The sequence below is a fragment of the Podarcis gaigeae genome, assembly GCF_964106915.1.
Source record: "Podarcis gaigeae genome assembly, chromosome: 5".
Lineage (NCBI taxonomy): Eukaryota > Metazoa > Chordata > Lepidosauria > Squamata > Lacertidae > Podarcis > Podarcis gaigeae.
In genome coordinates this window covers 56,666,037-56,683,460 of record NC_139681.1, presented here as the reverse complement: position 1 = coordinate 56,683,460, position 17,424 = coordinate 56,666,037, and the positions used below count along the sequence as shown (strand labels likewise).

At 45.0% G+C, this 17,424-nt stretch overlaps 2 protein-coding genes across 2 annotated transcripts in view; one reads left to right on the top strand and one right to left on the bottom strand.

Annotated features, from left to right (window-relative positions):
- Positions 1–2,104: 2,104 nt before the first annotated feature.
- The window catches only part of PCGF6 (polycomb group ring finger 6), a 41,435-nt gene continuing 26,115 nt past the window's right edge, over positions 2,105–17,424 (bottom strand). Inside the window, exon 11 of the transcript XR_014563992.1 lies at positions 2,105–2,260. The gene's annotated coding sequence lies outside the window, so the exon portion shown is untranslated. The remainder of the gene's footprint in view (positions 2,261–17,424) is intronic.
- On the top strand, positions 6,644–14,025 carry INA (internexin neuronal intermediate filament protein alpha). Its single transcript, XM_083737920.1, has 4 exons — positions 6,644–7,747; positions 10,062–10,186; positions 11,577–13,013; positions 13,156–14,025. The coding sequence occupies exons 1-3, from the start codon at positions 6,737–6,739 to the stop codon at positions 11,887–11,889; spliced, it is 1,449 nt and encodes a 482-aa protein (XP_083594046.1). The 5' UTR covers positions 6,644–6,736; the 3' UTR covers positions 11,890–13,013; positions 13,156–14,025.

Sequence of the window (17,424 nt, the reverse complement as noted above, 5' to 3'; positions counted from 1 at the left end):
GCTAAGCAGCTTTTTAAAATAGAGCAGCTGAAGAGATAAGGAGAAACAACTAAGTTGAGAAGCTGAGGAAGAGAAGGAAGCAGATGGACAAAGATGCAGAAAGTAGAGGAACCATGAACATTGGCAACAGACTGTGACAGAAACAGCAACATGCTTTATCCTGAGTCAGATCATGGGTCCATCTAGATCAGTACTGTCTATTCTACATTGCCTGCCAGTAATTCTTCAAGGTTTTATTTTGGAATTTTCTAGCCCTGCCTGGAGATGCCAGAGGCTGAACCTGTGACATTTTGCATGCAAAGCATTTACAACTGCTTCTTCAATACATTTGTTATAATTAACTGTTCTGAATTAAAAATATACATGTGTTTGTGTTAATTAAGACTTCAAAGTGATTGTGTTCTGCCTTTTCTCATCCATTGTACTGTGCTCATTGCACCTTAATGTCTATCACATGTTCTTTTGGGGCATTCTCCCCTCACACAATTACAGTCCTGTGAAAGGAAGAGCAGGGCTGCTCCTGCTGCTTCCACCCCCAATGTTTGCATCCTCACTGGTCCTGTCTTCTGCCATTCATGCATTTAACAGGGAATGTCTGAATTGGGCAGTTTGCTATATATAAACAAAGGTTTCCTATATGATTTAGAACCCAGCAAGCATGGTTGCAATCTCTTTCTCACACAAGTGTAATTACTTGAAGGTAGAATTCCTGAAAGGACTATTGTTCATGCTGGCTAGGGCTGATGGGATTTAGAGTCCAACAATATTTGGAAGGCTACAGTTTAGTCACCTCTCCTTTATTGGATTTAAGGCTGCAATGTTATACAGTGGTACCTTGGGGTACAGACGCTTCAGGTTACAGATGCTTCAGGTTAGAGACTCTGCTAACCTAGAAATAGTACCTTGGGTTAAGAACTTTGCTTTAGGATGAGAACAGAAATTGTGCGGCGGCGGCAGGAGGCCCCATTAGCTAAAGTGGTACCTCGGGTTAATAACAGTTTCAGGTTAAGAACGGACCTCCGGAACGAATTAAGTTCTTAACCAGAGGTACCACTGTACAGAGTTGTTTTGAATACTGTATTTACCCCCTGCCCACTAACCCAACTTCTGGAGGCACCTTGCAATATTCTTATAGGTTTTCTGTTAATAGGACTACCAGTGTGGGTTGGACTTGGCAAATGAGTGTTAATAGCTTGAGATGTTCAGGTGACATGTCTTTATGAGAGCTAATTGCCATATGAAAGATTACTGTGTGACAAAGGACTAGCCTGGGATATTGTGAATAGAGGAAAAATATGAGAGGTAGGCAGGGAGCAATGGGAGTATGCTTCCTTGTCTAGCTACAAATGATGTATTCTACGCCTCCGTGTGTGAATAAAGGAGGCAGGTTGCAATTTTTGGAGAAGTGGAAAAGATAAACAGAGGACTTGTTAAGCTCCAGAAAGTACCATTTGGAGAGGGAATCTGGAGATCTGATGTGGAACAGTGGATTTGGCTGACTGTTGGAATGTTAAGTTGTCCCTCTTGCTCAATCTGTGTACTTACAAATAAATTAAAATATTACAAAACAGCAAAAGCCTCCAGTGACCTCATTCCAAAGAAAACTAAATCTGGGTAAGTGCTGTGTCCCTGGAACTTCCACAGCACTTGGAAGCTTTCCAACAGCAAAGCATGCTTGTCCAATTGTCTAGAGGTAGATATTTACATGCATCCAGGGAGTAAGCTAGTGAGTAATTACAAATCTTTCTCCAACATTTAAGAGAGAGAGAGAGAATGCTAATATAACATATTCCATTTTATTTTAACAATCAAAAGAGCGATGCTTCGTATGATGCTTATAGGAATCAACATCCAACATTTATTTCAGTACATATTTTGAAATACCAGCCTATGTCCTTGAACTCTTAAGTGCTGCTTTGGTTGCTCTTTTCTTCTCTTTAATTTCTTGAGCTCTTATGTGTTCCATGTAAGTTTTTTAAAAATCAAAGTTTTTACTACTTGCATATGCAGTTCCATGGGTTACACATATGAGTGCATTTGTTTTCAGGTACTCAGCTGCAGGCATAAATCAGGAGTAAATATGCACAACACAGGAAGCACTTACCCAAGATTAGAGGGGAAGATACTGAAGAACAGTTGTATTTCCCAGGAATCAGTAACTTCCAGAGGATATTTGGACATCAGTTCACAAACTCACAGATGATGCAGAACATGACAGTGCTCCCCAGCTTGTGCCACCTCTAAGTCTCCCTTTAAAAAGCTGGGAAGGGGGGGATATGAAGAAAACCTGTAGCAACTAACAAGATCTGACGCAGGTGGAGAAGCAAAGGGTGAGATTAATTTCCTGTTCTTTACACTGTGGACTCTTTAGTTGCCAAGACTAGTCTGGATCCCAGGAGCAGAGATAGATCATAATTATCATCATACTCACGATTTTTCTGAAATGTGTTCCAAGTCGAGCAAAAGGGAAACCTTTAGAGAATTCTGATGTAAGTGGTCAGCATGAAGTCAGATGGTATAAAACATGTAGCTACAGCCCTGGTTTAATAGTGTGCTGAAAAATGCATGAGCTTTACAGAGCCCATTTGTGGTAAAAGATGCTAAGAGAAAGCTTCCGTTTTTCATTTGGAAACCAAGCAAAAGCAGAGCCAGGAGAGTAGTAATGTACGGTTTTACCAAGTTCCGCATGATTAATTGGTAGGTGTCATGACCCTCACCCTGAGCAACAGCTTGTTCCCCAATTTTGACTCAGGTGAGGAGGGACCAGCCAGGTAAGGTGGAACAGCAGCACAGGAGCCAGAGGTGGCACACACCAACCTAGGCAGCAACATTACACCAGAGAGCTCATAAGCCAGGACCCATCAATACAAGGACCCCTGAATTTGAATCTCGAGATGAAGAAACTTCTGAGCATGTATGTCGCAGTGATCTACACAAACACACGGGGGGGGGGGGCTGACAGGAGCGAGCCTGCAGCTGGAGTTTATTACCAAAAATGGGATTCACACAGGAGTGTCAGGCCTAATGAGCACAGCAACTCAACTCGAGCAGGTCTTGCCCCTATGAAGCAGTTGCTGAGACTGGATGGCCTCATCTCCCCACAGCTGTTTAAGTCCCCACCTCTCCATGGTTTCCCCAATCTGAGACTGCACCTATGTGAAGCTAACTTCGCCACCCTCTTCATGCCTATCCTGGTTCTGGGAGACTGGGGGGAGGAAAGCTTGTTGCAGCAGGAGGGTGAGACATCCATGCCTCCACCAGCCAGATTCATCTCTTCCTCTTGGACTCCTTCCTCTCCTGCTTCAACTTCTAGACTTCTCTCTGCCACAGATTCCCTCCACTCACTATGCACTGTTACCTCTTCAGCTTCCAGCACGTCCTCCCAGTCTTCTCCCTCTGGCCACTCATTGTCATCCCACCCAATCCCATGGCTCTGGGCCTTCTTCTCTTGGGAGTTCCCCAGCTGGTTCCTCCCATCATTCTTCTGTGTCCAACCAGTTCACGCCAGAAGCCCACGCCTGGCAGTCTATGCCAACAACAAACCTAGGGAGAACTAACAGAGAGCAGGCAGAGTGCTAAGAACCAGGCCACAGGACTGCTGCTTTAAGGCCTTATTATCCCCTGAGAGGGACGCAGGTGGCACTGTGGGTTAAACCACAGAGACTAGGACTTGCTGATCAGAAGGTCGGTGATTCGAATCACCACGATGGGGTGAGCTCCCAGCTCCTGCCAACCTAGCAGTTAGAAAGCACATCAAAGTGCAAGTAGATAAATAGGTACCGCTCTGGCGGGAAGGTAAACGGCATTTCCGTGCGCTGCTCTGGTTCGCCAGAAGTGGCTTAGTCATGCTGGCCACATGACCCGGAAGCTGTACGCCGGCTCCCTTGGCCAATAAAGCCAGATGAGCGCTGCAACTCCAGAGTCGGTCACGAGTGGATCTGGCGCTATCCAGGAAAAAGCTCCAGATATTTGAGCTTCCCGGGATTCTGTAATGCTGGGCTGCCTTGTTGAATGTCAGACAGGACAGAATGTTAAGCCGTTAATGCTTTACTGATTAATTTCATATTCTGATTGGAAACTGCATGTTTAGAATTCATAGTTAGCGTTGATTGACTGGGACTAGAATAGGGATCCAGAAGAAGTGTATATACGGCCAAGTGCTGGTCACCAGCAGTTAGTTAGTTGGATTGGCAGCTCATGTTGGTTGGTGTTCCTGGTAGACAGCCAGAAGGAAAAAGACCTGAAAAGAATAGAGGGTGACTGGAGAACCGCTGGGGTCACTGAATGACTTGGCTTAGGGTTAAAAGTCAATGGGAGAACTTGAATTGACAAAGGCAAGTGTGGCAAGGGGCAGAATCACACACAAAAGCCTCCCCACATCCTTGGGCACATCAGTTCCCTGTCTGTCAACTTTCCACCTGTTCATGGGGCAAACCTGCACTTGGGCTTCTATTTGTGTTTGCCTGGATGTGAGTAGAATCCCTCACATGATTAGGGAACCTTCTTTATCAGGATCCCAGATACCATAAAAGTTCTACCCACATTCAAATGAAGTCAAGTAGAAGCGCCATGCAGATGTTTAGAATGAGGGTGGAGGAGGACATGCCTGAGGGTGTTGGGGTGGGGCTTCCATGTGAGCCTCTGCTTCCACCTTGACTGGAAGGTGTAAGTAGCTATGTCACTGAACATGCCTATGGTCTACAGCCATCCAGTCTCAAAAGCTGGAAATAATACGGTCACTTGTGCACCAAAAATAGCCCACAGCCAAAAGCACATAACTCTAGATCCAGAATTAGGGAAGAAGTGCAGCTAAATCAAAGGCCAAAACAGAAAGGAAATCAAGTATCCTGGAAGGAACTCAAGGACAATTCTACATAGCAACCAACCAGGTGACTGAAAGAAAGTCAGAATGTTCTGGTAGGAAGCCCTAAATGCCAACATGGAGTCAGGAGAGGTTGTGCAAGTCTTGGACTAGGGTCTCGCAACGGTGGACTAGATAAAGGTAAAAAAACTGAGTTTAAATCCTGGAACCAAATGGAGATTTTGTGGGTGAGTGGTCAATTGCCTGTTTTGGATGGGGTTTCTCTCCCTCTGAAGGAGCAGATATGCAGACTGGGTCTACTGCTTGAGCCATCTCTGTCACTAGAGACCCAAGAGACCAGGAGTGCTTTTTGCCAGCTTCAGCTGGTATGCCACTTGCAACATTTTCTAGACCAAGACATCCTGACTACAGTGGTCCAGTAAAAGGTTGCCCACAAGAGAATGTGGCCCAGGGGCAGAAAAAGTTCCTGCAACCCTGCAACAGAGAACTGAATTCCAGGTTTGGGGGTATGGTCTCACCTAGACAGTATGTACATCTCCGCAGAGAAATGCCAGACTAAATACCATGTTCAGATGATAGGATTTAAATCACACATTTTAGTAGTGTATTTTTTGAACACAAACAATATTTTTAAAAGACTGTTCATGTTAGGCAGGGGCAATGTATCATGCAGAGTCATGGATGCAAATGTTTTCACCTTCCTTCCTTGGTGCTGTGATCAGGGAAACTGTGGCTGCATGTGTTAATACTGGCACCACAAATCATCTACAGCAAAACACTTCCTCCTAAGAACACTCCTGCAGTCCTGCTGAAATTCATTCTGACAACCACATTTACATATTCTTATCAGACTGAGTTGTTCTAATGAAATAGTATATTCCCCCAGTTTAAGAGCACAATATGATAATGCAATATGATAACAGGATGCAACTACAGTTTTGCAGGATCTTCAAGGTCCTACTACACTGCAGTATGTTTAATATACTCTAATCTTTCCACCCTAAATTCACTCCCTTAGCAAATCTAGGACACTCCTGTCTTTCTCTTCTTCCTCACTGCAGCAATCAATAAGTGTTACCCTCCAGTCTTCTTTACTGTTTGTGCACAGTACAACAAAGCAAGTGTTCTGACTGAATTGAAGAGCTCCATTATTTAACACACACAGGCCTACCCTGAGAAAGAAACTGGCTCTATGGTTCGGAGAAACAACAGCATTGGGAAGCTGGTTAAGGGATACGGAGCCTAGCAGTTCTGTATATCATAACTGTCTATCTCCAAGAGCCAAAACAGCTTGCGCTGGGTGGAACCGTCCCCAACCTTCAGCGGCAGCCGGTTGGAAGAACTGACATCAGCACTGCGGCAAAATGGACAGCTCCATCAGCATTTCTCCCTGTCATGCATCCTAGCAAAGTCAGTTGGGAATGCGAGGCTAGGACCGGAAAGATGCACCACCAGCACTACCAGGTCCCTCCAAGCCTTCTATCCTTCCTCAGACGTGAGCCCCAAGATTTCAGCCAGCAGCGCCAGCTGCTTCCCATTCCCCAATAGGCGCTGTCTGCTCTGCCTTCTTCCGTCTTAGACAGGGAGAGCCCAAGTTTCTCACCTTCGCTACTCTGCAAACCAATGACCATCGTTCCTACATATACCAAGCTCTCTCACCCTGTAGAGGAGCAGCCCTTCTCCCACTTGCACCCCTAAATCCGCTGCATTCCCTTCCTGCTTACGCCCAGTGGGGCTGCCGGAGCGCCCCAGCATCCTCATCCCCCGCCTGTCCCTCTCATCCCAATCTCCTCCCCTCGACCGCGCCCTAAAAGTGCAGCTTCCCCCCACCCCCGCCTTTCTGCGGCGCGACGGGCGACCCGCCTCCCTATATAAAGCACGGACGGCGCAGGGAGCCTCTCTACTGCCTCCAGGATGAATTTCGGATCGGATTCTCACTACTTGGCCTCTTCCTACAGGAAGATCTTCGGGGAGCCTCCCCGCTACTCCTCCCGCCTGGGCAGCTCGACGGCGGGCAGCAGCTACCGCTCGCAGTCGGTGTCCCGAAGCAGCCATGCCGTCTCGTACCGGCTGGCGCAGGCGGAGAGCCTGGACCTGAGCCAGGCGGCGGCGGTGCACGACGAATTCCGCCTGACGCGCACCAACGAGAAGGAGCAGCTGCAGGGCCTCAACGACCGCTTCGCCGGCTACATCGAGAAAGTGCGGCAGCTGGAGCAGCACAACCGGCTGCTGGAGACCGAGCTGGGCGCCTTGCGGCAGCGCCACGCCGAGCCCAGCCGGCTGGCCGAGCTGTTCCAGGCCGAGCTGCGCGAGCTGCGCGCCCAGCAGGAGGAGACCGAGGCCTCCCGGGCGCAGGCGGCGCTGGACCGCGAGCGGCTGGCCGAGGAAGTGCAGCGCCTGAGGGCGCACTGCGAGGACGAGGCCCGCGCCCGGGCCGAGGCCGAGCAGGCGCTGCGGGCGCAGCAGCGCGAGGTGGACGGCGCCACGCTGGCGCGCCTGGCGCTGGAGAAGAAGGTGGAGGCGCTGCTGGACGAGCTGGCCTTCGTGCGCAAAGTGCACTCGGAGGAGCTGGCCGAGCTGAGCGCCTCGCTGCAGGCGCCCGCGCTAGCCGCCGTCGAGCCGGACTCCCCCAAGGCCGACCTGACGGCGGCTCTCAAGGAGCTGCGCGGCCAGTACGAGGTGCTGGCCGCCAAGAACCTGCAGGCGGCCGAGGAGTGGTACCGCGGCAAGTTCGCCAACCTGAGCGAGCAGGCGGCGCGCAGCAACGAGGCCATCCGCGCCAGCCGCGAGGAGATCGGAGAGTACCGCCGCCAGCTGCAGGCGCGCACCCTCGAGGTGGAGAGCCTGCGCGGCGCCAACGAGTCCCTCGAGCGGCAGCTGCACGAGATGGAGGAGCGCCACCACGCCGAGGCCGTCGGCTTGCAGGTGAGGGCGCGCGCGCGCGCGCGGGCGGAGGGGAGGTCGCCTTTCCGCGCAGGCGCCGCGTCGTCATTCTCCGCACCGCGTCCGAGGACACACCTCGTGGCTAGACGCTGTCGATCGCCTTAGCGCGCTCGCCCCCTATCGCGCACGTAAGCGCCGCTTCTCCACCCACCCCTCCCCCGGTGGCTTCCGATCACTAGCCGCAGAAAGCTGCAGGAAACGGATCTCTGGGTTGGCTCAGGATGACACTTGTCGCCTGCCATGTGCTGAATCAGACCACTGGTCCATTTACAGCAGACTTAAGTCCAGTGCTTGGAAGCCTCCGGCTGCCCTTAGACGTTTAAGAATCTCGTTTCCAAAAATCTGCTAGGAGGGGTGGGGGAAAGTCTGTCAACACATTCCGTCTGGATGGTGTGTTAAAACAGGCTAGGAGTTTTGCTTTTTGTGCAGGTGTCTTTTAGAAAAGCCATTCAAGGGTATCACTTGCATGCTTATTTCTCTGGGCACCTTGAAAGCTCTTAAGTTTACCATGGAGCTCTTGACTGTAGTGCAGTTGGGCCCATAAACAGAACCTCTTATCAATGAAGTGTTTTGATTGTGTGTCCATCTGTCCCGCCAGTCTCATGTTAATTCGTTGTGAACATGGGCATAGCCAGAGGGGGCAGGGGGCCGCTGCCCCCAAATAAAAAAAAAATCAAAACAATTCTGAGGTTCTGCCCCCACCCTCACAAAAGCCCCCAAAAAATCCTGGCTACGCCCCTGGTTGTGCACTGGTTTCATACTGAGGAATAACTGATTTCCACATCTGGATACTGTGCCTGCTTCATGTTTTCACAGTTCCTGGGTTTGATTAGTGAAAAGGGTGGTTCAGCCTTGGGACATCCCTCCCTCTAATCTGTGAGGAATTATACCTCTTCTAACATCTCTCTGCTTCTTCAGAAGAGTAGGGCTCAGCCTGAACTGAAGCTAAAAGACAGTGGAGGAAACTATGCCTCTCTCCATGGTACTGAACAAGATGCATTGCAACCAATCTACCGTTAGCTAGTGGAGCCAGTAAGAAAATATGGTATGCTTCAGGGTGCCAGCCAGACATTGGCTCTTCCAGGATAGTCCATTACTTTTGTTACTCCTCCTCGCTTTTTCCTCTTGTACAGTCATCATTCCTTGGCAACTGAAAATGCTCTGTCATCATTGGGCTGTTGGGAGGAAATTTTAGGAATTTTTTGTCTATAGGTTTCTTGTGCATGGGAGGTACTGTTTTGGCTATATAAAGGATACACACATTCTAAGTTAAGCTTGCACTGCTCCCCCTTTAACATATTGCAGACTGAAGCTGTATTACATTAAAAGAGGAAATATAGGATTGCATTTTATGTAGGTGAGTCTGTTGATTAGTTTTAAAGGCATACATATCAACAGCTAGGGCTAGAATTAGGGCTGAAAATTGTGATGATTAAAAAAAATCCCCCCAATTATTTGGCAATCTTCTGTAATACATGCATACATCATTTAAATGGGGGAAGCTTTCTTCATAAGAAAGACTGCCATATTAATAAGCAAATTTAACGAGTTAATAACTTACAAGTCCTATGATTAATCAACTAAGATTTCTATAATCAAATGGCGGCCCTAGTTAGCAACTGTACAGGTGTAGCAGGAGCATTTACTTGGCCAAGATTCTGAATGCGAATTTGTTAGCGGAAATGTGTAACTTAAGCAATGCAGAAAAACAGCCTCTGATTCAATCAGAGATACAGAATCATTGCTGCAAATACTTGACACTGAGCTTTTGGTATATGTGAAATAAAGGTGTCCTTTATACATTGCTGGTGTGAACCTTTTCCCTTAAGCAGATCCCAAATGGCTGGGGTCTTCATCTGAGTTTACAAATTTGGGGCACTACAGCTGTAAGGGTAGCTATCTCTGATCATCATCCACTTCTTCTCCAGCAGTGTGTGCTTGTGGAGGGGGAAGAATCCAGAGAAAGTCCTCCAAGGATAAATAATAATACTTGAATAGCTTCATATAGGAGAGGGTTGTGTCTGTGTTCCGGAACACTGAGAGAAATCCCATCCAGTTTTCCACATAGGACTTCAAGGTGGTTGTACCCAGAAAGCTGTCATGTACCCAAAAAGCTGTCGTGCACGCTTATACATGTTTTAATGGTAGACCTGAATTTGCATGTTGTTTTGTGCAAATGCATGTTTATAAAATATTGCTGATTTTGCCTCAGTTCCATTCTAAGAGGAAAAGAAGCTGCTCAGCAACATCTTTGGCTTTAAAATATCAGTTTTATATCTGTCCGTCTGAATTACAGGACACTGTCAATCAGCTGGAGAGTGACCTGAGAGACACAAAAAGTGAAATGGCTCGGCATCTGAGAGAATACCAAGATTTGCTCAATGTCAAAATGGCCCTGGATATAGAGATAGCAGCATACAGGTAACAGTGACTATCAAAGCCCTGCTTGCCTGTTGGTTATGTAAACAGCATAACACCAAAATAGGCTGTGATGAAATCCAACCCTATCCTAGTGGCTGGTGGGAGTCAATTTAGCGCTGCTCACTAGGAAGCTTTACCACCATTTTGCATTGATGGTAATGCAATGCATTGAGAGTAGATAAAGTATAGTAAAACTAGGTGTTTTCAGTATACATTTTATAAACATATTCTAGTTCATATAGTGACACCTAAAATAATAATGAATTTTTTTGTGGGATAAGCTTTTATAGCTTATACGAAAGGTGAGGCACCCGTGGCCACTTAGATGTTGGTTCCAATTCCCATCAGCCCCAGCCAGCATGGCTTATAGTCCAGCAATACCTGGAGGGCCATAGGTTCTCCACCTGTGGCTTATATCATAATACATTTGCTGGTCTTTAAACAGCTATAAGACTCTGTCTGCTGCAACAACAACAAAAAACCCCTCTGGAAGATGTGGTTGTAAGTAACAGGGTATAGTTTATGCTCTTAAAAGCTGCTGTGACTTCCTACAGAATCCCTTAAGTAGAGGAAATAGCATATGTACAGATGCTACAGCCTCTGACACCTCTCATTTGATCATGCCTGACAGTAGGTCTTTTACCCAACTCCACCCTGCACCTATGAGTTGTATTCTTCATGACTGCCACTAAATTTGGCAGCAGCTGCAGTTTATAAATTGCTTTTCAAAGGCAGCCCCACATATAATGCACTACGGTAATCTAACCTAGAGGTTACCAAAGTGTGGACAGCATATGTACAGATAGGAGCATAGCTGGGCCACCTACTTAAGCTGATGGAAGGCATTCTACATCACTGAGGTCACCTGAACTTCAAGCACCAGTGATGGATCCCAAGTTATGTACCTGCTCCTTCAGAGTGAGTGTAACCCCATTAAGAGCAGGCCAGCTCTAATTCATCCAGTCTAGGGATCCACGCACTAACAGTTCCTCAGTTTTATCTGGATTGAGCTTCAATTGAGCATCCATTATTGAAGCAAGACATTCGTCCAGTACATCTACTGCCACACTTATAGATGTCAATGAGAAGTAAAGCTCTGTGTCATCAGAATATTCCTGACTACGTGCTCAAGATTCTAGGTGACCCTACTTAGCGATTTCATACAGATGTTAAACAACATAGGGGATTTTTAAAAATCTGCAAATATTTGCAAAGACCCAATTCCTGTGGGTCTTTGGGGCATGAAAAAATGCTTGGTTACTCACCCCTCTTTTAGTCTTCTGCTTTTAACCAACATAGGGACTAGAAATGGTCCCACCTCTTCATAAATGTGCTTAATCCTGGATTGAACCCCAAATAATAATAATCTCTCCTTCTCTGGTGTTTACAGGAAACTGCTGGAGGGTGAGGAGACACGTTTTAGCACTTCAAGCATCAGCATTTCATCAATGAATCCCCCTTCCAACCCCACTTACTCCTTCCAACCCAGGTTCTTCAGTTCCTCTATGGCCAGCAGTTCCAAAATATCCCCCACTTTCTCTTTTAAGAAAGAGGAGAAAGAAGAGGCTAAATTGGCTTCAAAAATCTCATCAAGCCAAGTAGGGGAAGCCTTTGCTGAAATGATTGAGGAGACCATAACATCCACTAAGAAAACTGAACGAACAAATCTGGAAGAGGGGGGTGCTGCAAACCAAAAAGTGTAACCTTTCACCTTAAGTACAATGAACCTTTAAGGAGGGAACAATATAGCTTAGACCTTTAAATTGCCTATGCCTGAATTAAGGTGCTTACCAGCTCATGTACACATAAAGTTCTAATGTATCACATCACTAGACTAGTTTAGTAAGAGCACCACATCCAGAATCACTAGGAGGAAAGAAAGGGGAGGGGGCTCAAAGTTTGATTATTTTCCGGGGGCGGGGAGGGACTCTATAGGAAAACTAGTTGGCAAACTGCAGAGTTATGTAATAGCCGAATCTCACAATTTCTAAATTAAGCAAAGAGGGAAGTCTCAGAAGTGCAGCTAGTAGGAAAAGTTAAAAGTTACACATTATAGTTAATGACTCAGGGCTCCTTCATGATGTCTGACTTAATTGCTGAACCTGCTATTCAGAATCAGTTGAAAAGTGAACCCCCTTCACAGGTAAGATACAAAATATCCAGCAATTGCACCATGTCAGGGAAGTGCAGATTAATCTTCGTTACCTGCCTCTTGAAGGCAAGTAATTAGATGATTTATTCTGTTTCCAGTTCTTCTGGACCACAGGGGTAGAGAAAACAGGGCATTTTGTTTGCCTTGCTGTGTGGTTGGTGTACTCTAGAAAGAAGCACAATGCATTCAAAAATACTAGGTGGAAGCTACTGACATTTATAAGGTGCAAATGTCTTTAGGAAGATAAATACTAAGCCACACAATAACTGTGGACCAACTTTCTGTACCAATGCACATGGGAGCTCTCTGTCATATGATAGCACATAGTGAAGATGCACTTAAATATATCTTTGTTATCTCACTAGCTAAACCTGGTGCATTCTTCCTTTTTTAAAAAACCTACATGATAAATTTTTTGGAGTATTAGAGCCCTGTTTTTCTGTTAGAAGCATGGACAGACATTTCTGTGATTACATTGTGAACCATTGTGCTGTCCATTTCACTTTGTGCCATATTTGTAGATTTAAAATAGTAATTGCTTACAATCAGTAGTGCCAGCAATTTAAGAATAAAGGAAACAGGTGTGTTGTAATCAGTTCCTAGATTTTAGCTTTAGCCTTGTATGAAAATAAGGCTAAAAGAAAAAAGATCCACTCTCTTGAGTCTTCTAGAGCAGTGTTTCCCAACCTTGTGCCTCCAGATGTTTTTGGCCTACAACTCCCATCATCCCTAGCTAGCAAGACCAGTGGTCAGGGATGATGGGAGTTGTAGGCCAAAAACATCTGGAGGCACAAGGTTGGGAAACACTGTTCTAGAGCATAGATTCCTAATGTCGTTTCAAAAGCTTAGATATCTGCTGTTTCCTATCGCCACAATCGGCAACTCAAAACCATGGATATCCTGGCTTTTGATTCACCATTAGAAAAGGAGTGTAGAATTATGCCAGCTGCTTATTTCTCTATTATGGAAAGCAATATGGGTTCTATGTTCTGTATTAGAGACAAAGTTTGTTAATAACATACTATTAAGGTATTTTTTCTTAATGTATTTTCTTAAATGTACTCACTGCCACATAACCACACCAGTGAATTGTAGTGGTTCTTCTGACTTTTCTCTAATAGACTTAGAGGAGCATATTTGTTAGCCTTGCCAGCCAAACTTGGAAATGATGCAGCTACACACATACACAGAATCACTTCTGCTTGGTAAACTGGTGCTGTAAACTGATTAATGAAATTCTGACCATTTCAAGACACTGGCAGACTAAATTCACATGTTTGCAAACAAGTAGAGTCACAGGGAGGAAAGATTCACACCTACTATTTTCTCAAAAAGGAATCCTGATAAGATAGAATCCAATCCTCCATCTGGATCTGCTAACCTTCAGTGTACCTTTTCAGTCTACCATTTGAATATGTGCCAAGTTTTATATAGAACTTACTAGTGTGGATTTTCTTTCAATGCCTTAAAATTGCCAGCAGAATTTGCTTTCTGCAGAAGCTGAAGATTGTGTTATTGTGATGTGTTTGCATTAATGCATCCTGCCACAAGGTTTGAGCACACAAAACCATCATGTCCTATCAGTTTCACTGCAATAGTTTCCTGAACTAAAAGAAACTGTTTTGCTCACATTCTTTCCTCCTCTTCTGTAAGGCACAAATAAATAAAGATGACATGTCTTGAGGCAGCCTGTTTGTCCTTGGTGATATTCTGACTTCAAACTTTTCTGAGTTATAATCTCTTTCCAAATCAATTACTGCACATTCAGACAAATCAGTGTTTGATGTTTGGGCAATGTCTAGAGCTGGGTGGCCCAACTTTTCATCCAAAGTGGGTTGCAAGAGGACTTCAACACGGAGCCCACAGGCTGCACACTGCCTTGTGGGAAGGGGAGTGTGAATATTTGACACACACCCCCTCAGCCCTTGGGCTGCCTTCCCAGTTAAGCTAGTGAAGCATTTGGCTTTGGGAAGGAGGTGTGAGGCTCTGGCAGAGTCCTAGAGCCCTCCCCACCTCCTTCCCAAAGCTGGGAAAGCACTAACTTGGCTTTAGGAAAGAGGCACAAGGACTCAAGGTCCCTGACAGAGCCCTCATGCCTTCTTCCCAAAGCCCAGCACCTGGTTTACCAGCTTTGGGAAGGTAGACAAGGGCTGCGGGAGAGCATCAAATGTTGTGGAGGGCCACCAAAAAGGGACTAATAAGCATGGTTCATTCTCATTTTTCCTACAGCTTTGGTCAGTTTTTAACATCCCTTCCCAGTAAGATCTTCTTAAACTGGACCGTTATTGCCCAACAAGAAAGGAAAGACTGGCTCTAGTAAGTGCTGGGTTGCTCACTGCAAATGGCTCGCAAGTACCATGAATGTGGGTACCACAGAGCAAATGCATCTCATCAGCTAATACAATCTTCAGTGGATGACATTCATTCTGACACAATGACGGGACAGCCCAAAGGAATAGACATCATGCAACATTTACCCTAGCAAGGACCTTGCGCTTCTCTAAGCAACTCCTGTCTGAAAGCATAGTTTAATTTCTCTGCCTTTTTTATCCCATATCTGAGAACTTCTTCTCAGAACAAGCTGGTCCAACGCCTTGCCCAATAAATAACTCCCTTATGAGGAAATGTTACAACATTCGGAGCTTTTCACTTGAGAAAAACAAAACCTAGTAAAGAGAGTATATGATGGAGGTCTATACTATTATGCAGGTGTGGGAAAGGATAAGAGCAGGCATGGCCAAACTTGGCCCTCCAGCTGTTTTCGGACTACAATTCCCATCATCCTGACCACTGGTCCTTGTCCGCAACTCTGTGTGCATTTTTAATGGCAAATATAAGAATAAATTCCAAAATCTATATCAGAGCAACACTTTTATTAAGGCGATCAAGGTGGCATGTAAGCTTTGAAGTCTCCCAGAACCTGCATGCTATTTCATGACATTTGGGTTGGCTTAATATGATCTTTGGAAGTTTCCTTATGAGCAAACATGGCGACAATTACTCTGTGTGTGTATCAAAAATAAATGTTCACTATGTATACAGCAAGGATCCAATTTGATTGGTGCATGCCTGCTGATGACAGTCTAGCTGTGCCGCAGCGAAGATGTTGAGAAAGAGGCATGGCTTACCATTGTGCAAGCAATGCTTTGTAAGAGTGTTCTTGTTTTGGAACAAAGAGGGGTAGTTTAAGCCCTTAAGAAAGGGTACTGAAGCCATTAATAAGAGCTTTCTTTATAAAGTCACGATCTGCTGTAAAACGCTACATACTTACACTTCCTTTCCTATGGAAACCAAGAAAAATAATCACAAAGCAAATACTATAGGGTCATTGTCATCTCCCCGAAGCTATTCAAGATGAGACCCACTAATTAATGGGAAATTCATCAAGCTGAACAATGGGTCATTTTATGTGTTCAAGCAACATGTGAAGTACTGAGCATTTCTGGAAGTCATGGAACTGCAATCAAAAACTGTTTCAAGTGAGTTTGGAACTGCTTATGTTATATGGTGAAAAGTGAAGCTTGGAGAAGCATCATATTCTTGGTGCTGTGCTTGAAGGAGCTGGTATCTGTAGTGAGTCTGTCTTGGGACAGACGTTGCCTTTATTACTATGTTCTTAGAATCTACTGAGGCAGGAAAACTCAGAACCCTTCAAAGCCCTACAGCTGTCAGACACTATGATGCACAGCAACTATAAGATGCAATTATACATGGCTATAATACATAGGAATGACTGAAGGAAACCCGAGTTTAATATCTAAATACAGATCTTATTTTTATGATAAAATATGATTTCCTCCTTTCTTAACTTGTACACTTCAATATTAGTTTCTTTTCATTTCTCAGTTCTTCATCTTGATTGATTTATTCTTCTCTGCTCTCTTTCCCTGTATACGAAACACTCTAAAGAAATCAGTTCAAAGCAGTTACTATGAAAGTGTGATAGAAGGCAGTAAAACTTCAGAGGACAACAGGGAGCAGAATAAAAGCGAGATTTTACATCTAGTTTACAACATTCTGAATGTTCATAGTCCCATGCAATTTCACTCAGAGTGAATTTTGGAGTCATTCTTTGAACCCAAGTTCACTCAAAGCACACTTAAGCAGCCTAAATACACAATTCTTTTCCACTTAGTGTGTTATTCCAATTTGAAGGGAAAATGCCTGTTCACCAAAATAATCAAATGCCAAAATATACTGCACCTGTGTTCTTTGTAATATTTTATGATCAAAGGATAAACTAACCAATTACAGCTAGAACATACTTCCTGCACCAGTGGTATGTCTTGATGATTTTGAAATTGTACACACATTGGGTTGAGCTAGAATTTCATATCCTCTCACCAGCTCAGCAACAACTTATTCAAACCAGCTTCAAATTACAACTAGAACAATGAATTAATCCAGTTCACCTAAAATATCATTCCATAAACAAAGACCTAAACTATATAACAAACTATTAAATCTGGGGTCCCAGGATGGCACTGCTCTTGCCGTCCACCAGTCCCCTGGTCAATTTTTTAAATGAATTGTATTGGTGTATTTGTGTCAGCTGTTTGGTTGCGGGGGTTTGCCTTTGGGCAGGGGGTTGTTGTTGCCTGCTTTTTGTGTTTTGACTGGTGTATTTGTGTGATTTGCCTGGTTTTGGAGTGGGAGTTCTGAGCAGTGTCAGTTTCTCTTCTGTGAAAGCAGTATTGTGTGGTGTCCACAAGTTTCTTAGATTTCCAGATGTGTTCCTTGGCCCAACAAAAGTTGGAGGCCCCTAAATTAATCTAATACATCAATTAAAAAGTATTTACGTGCACGTAAATTCTAGCTGACAGAAGATGTGTCAGAACACAATACCTAAGCAGAAGTGGTAAAATGTTGTGTTGTGGGGTAAGGTGTTAACACTTCAAGGAAAATGTGCAGGAGGCAAAATATCACCATCACCATCTTGGTATGTCTGGGAAGTGCAGCTGACAAAAGGTTTAGGAAGATGATAGGAGTAGCAGGCAGTCTTCACAAACTCACTAGAATCAATGGGAATATAAAGGAAGAGATCCTGATAGCAGGAAAGACATAGCTAATTTCCCAACCCACATAG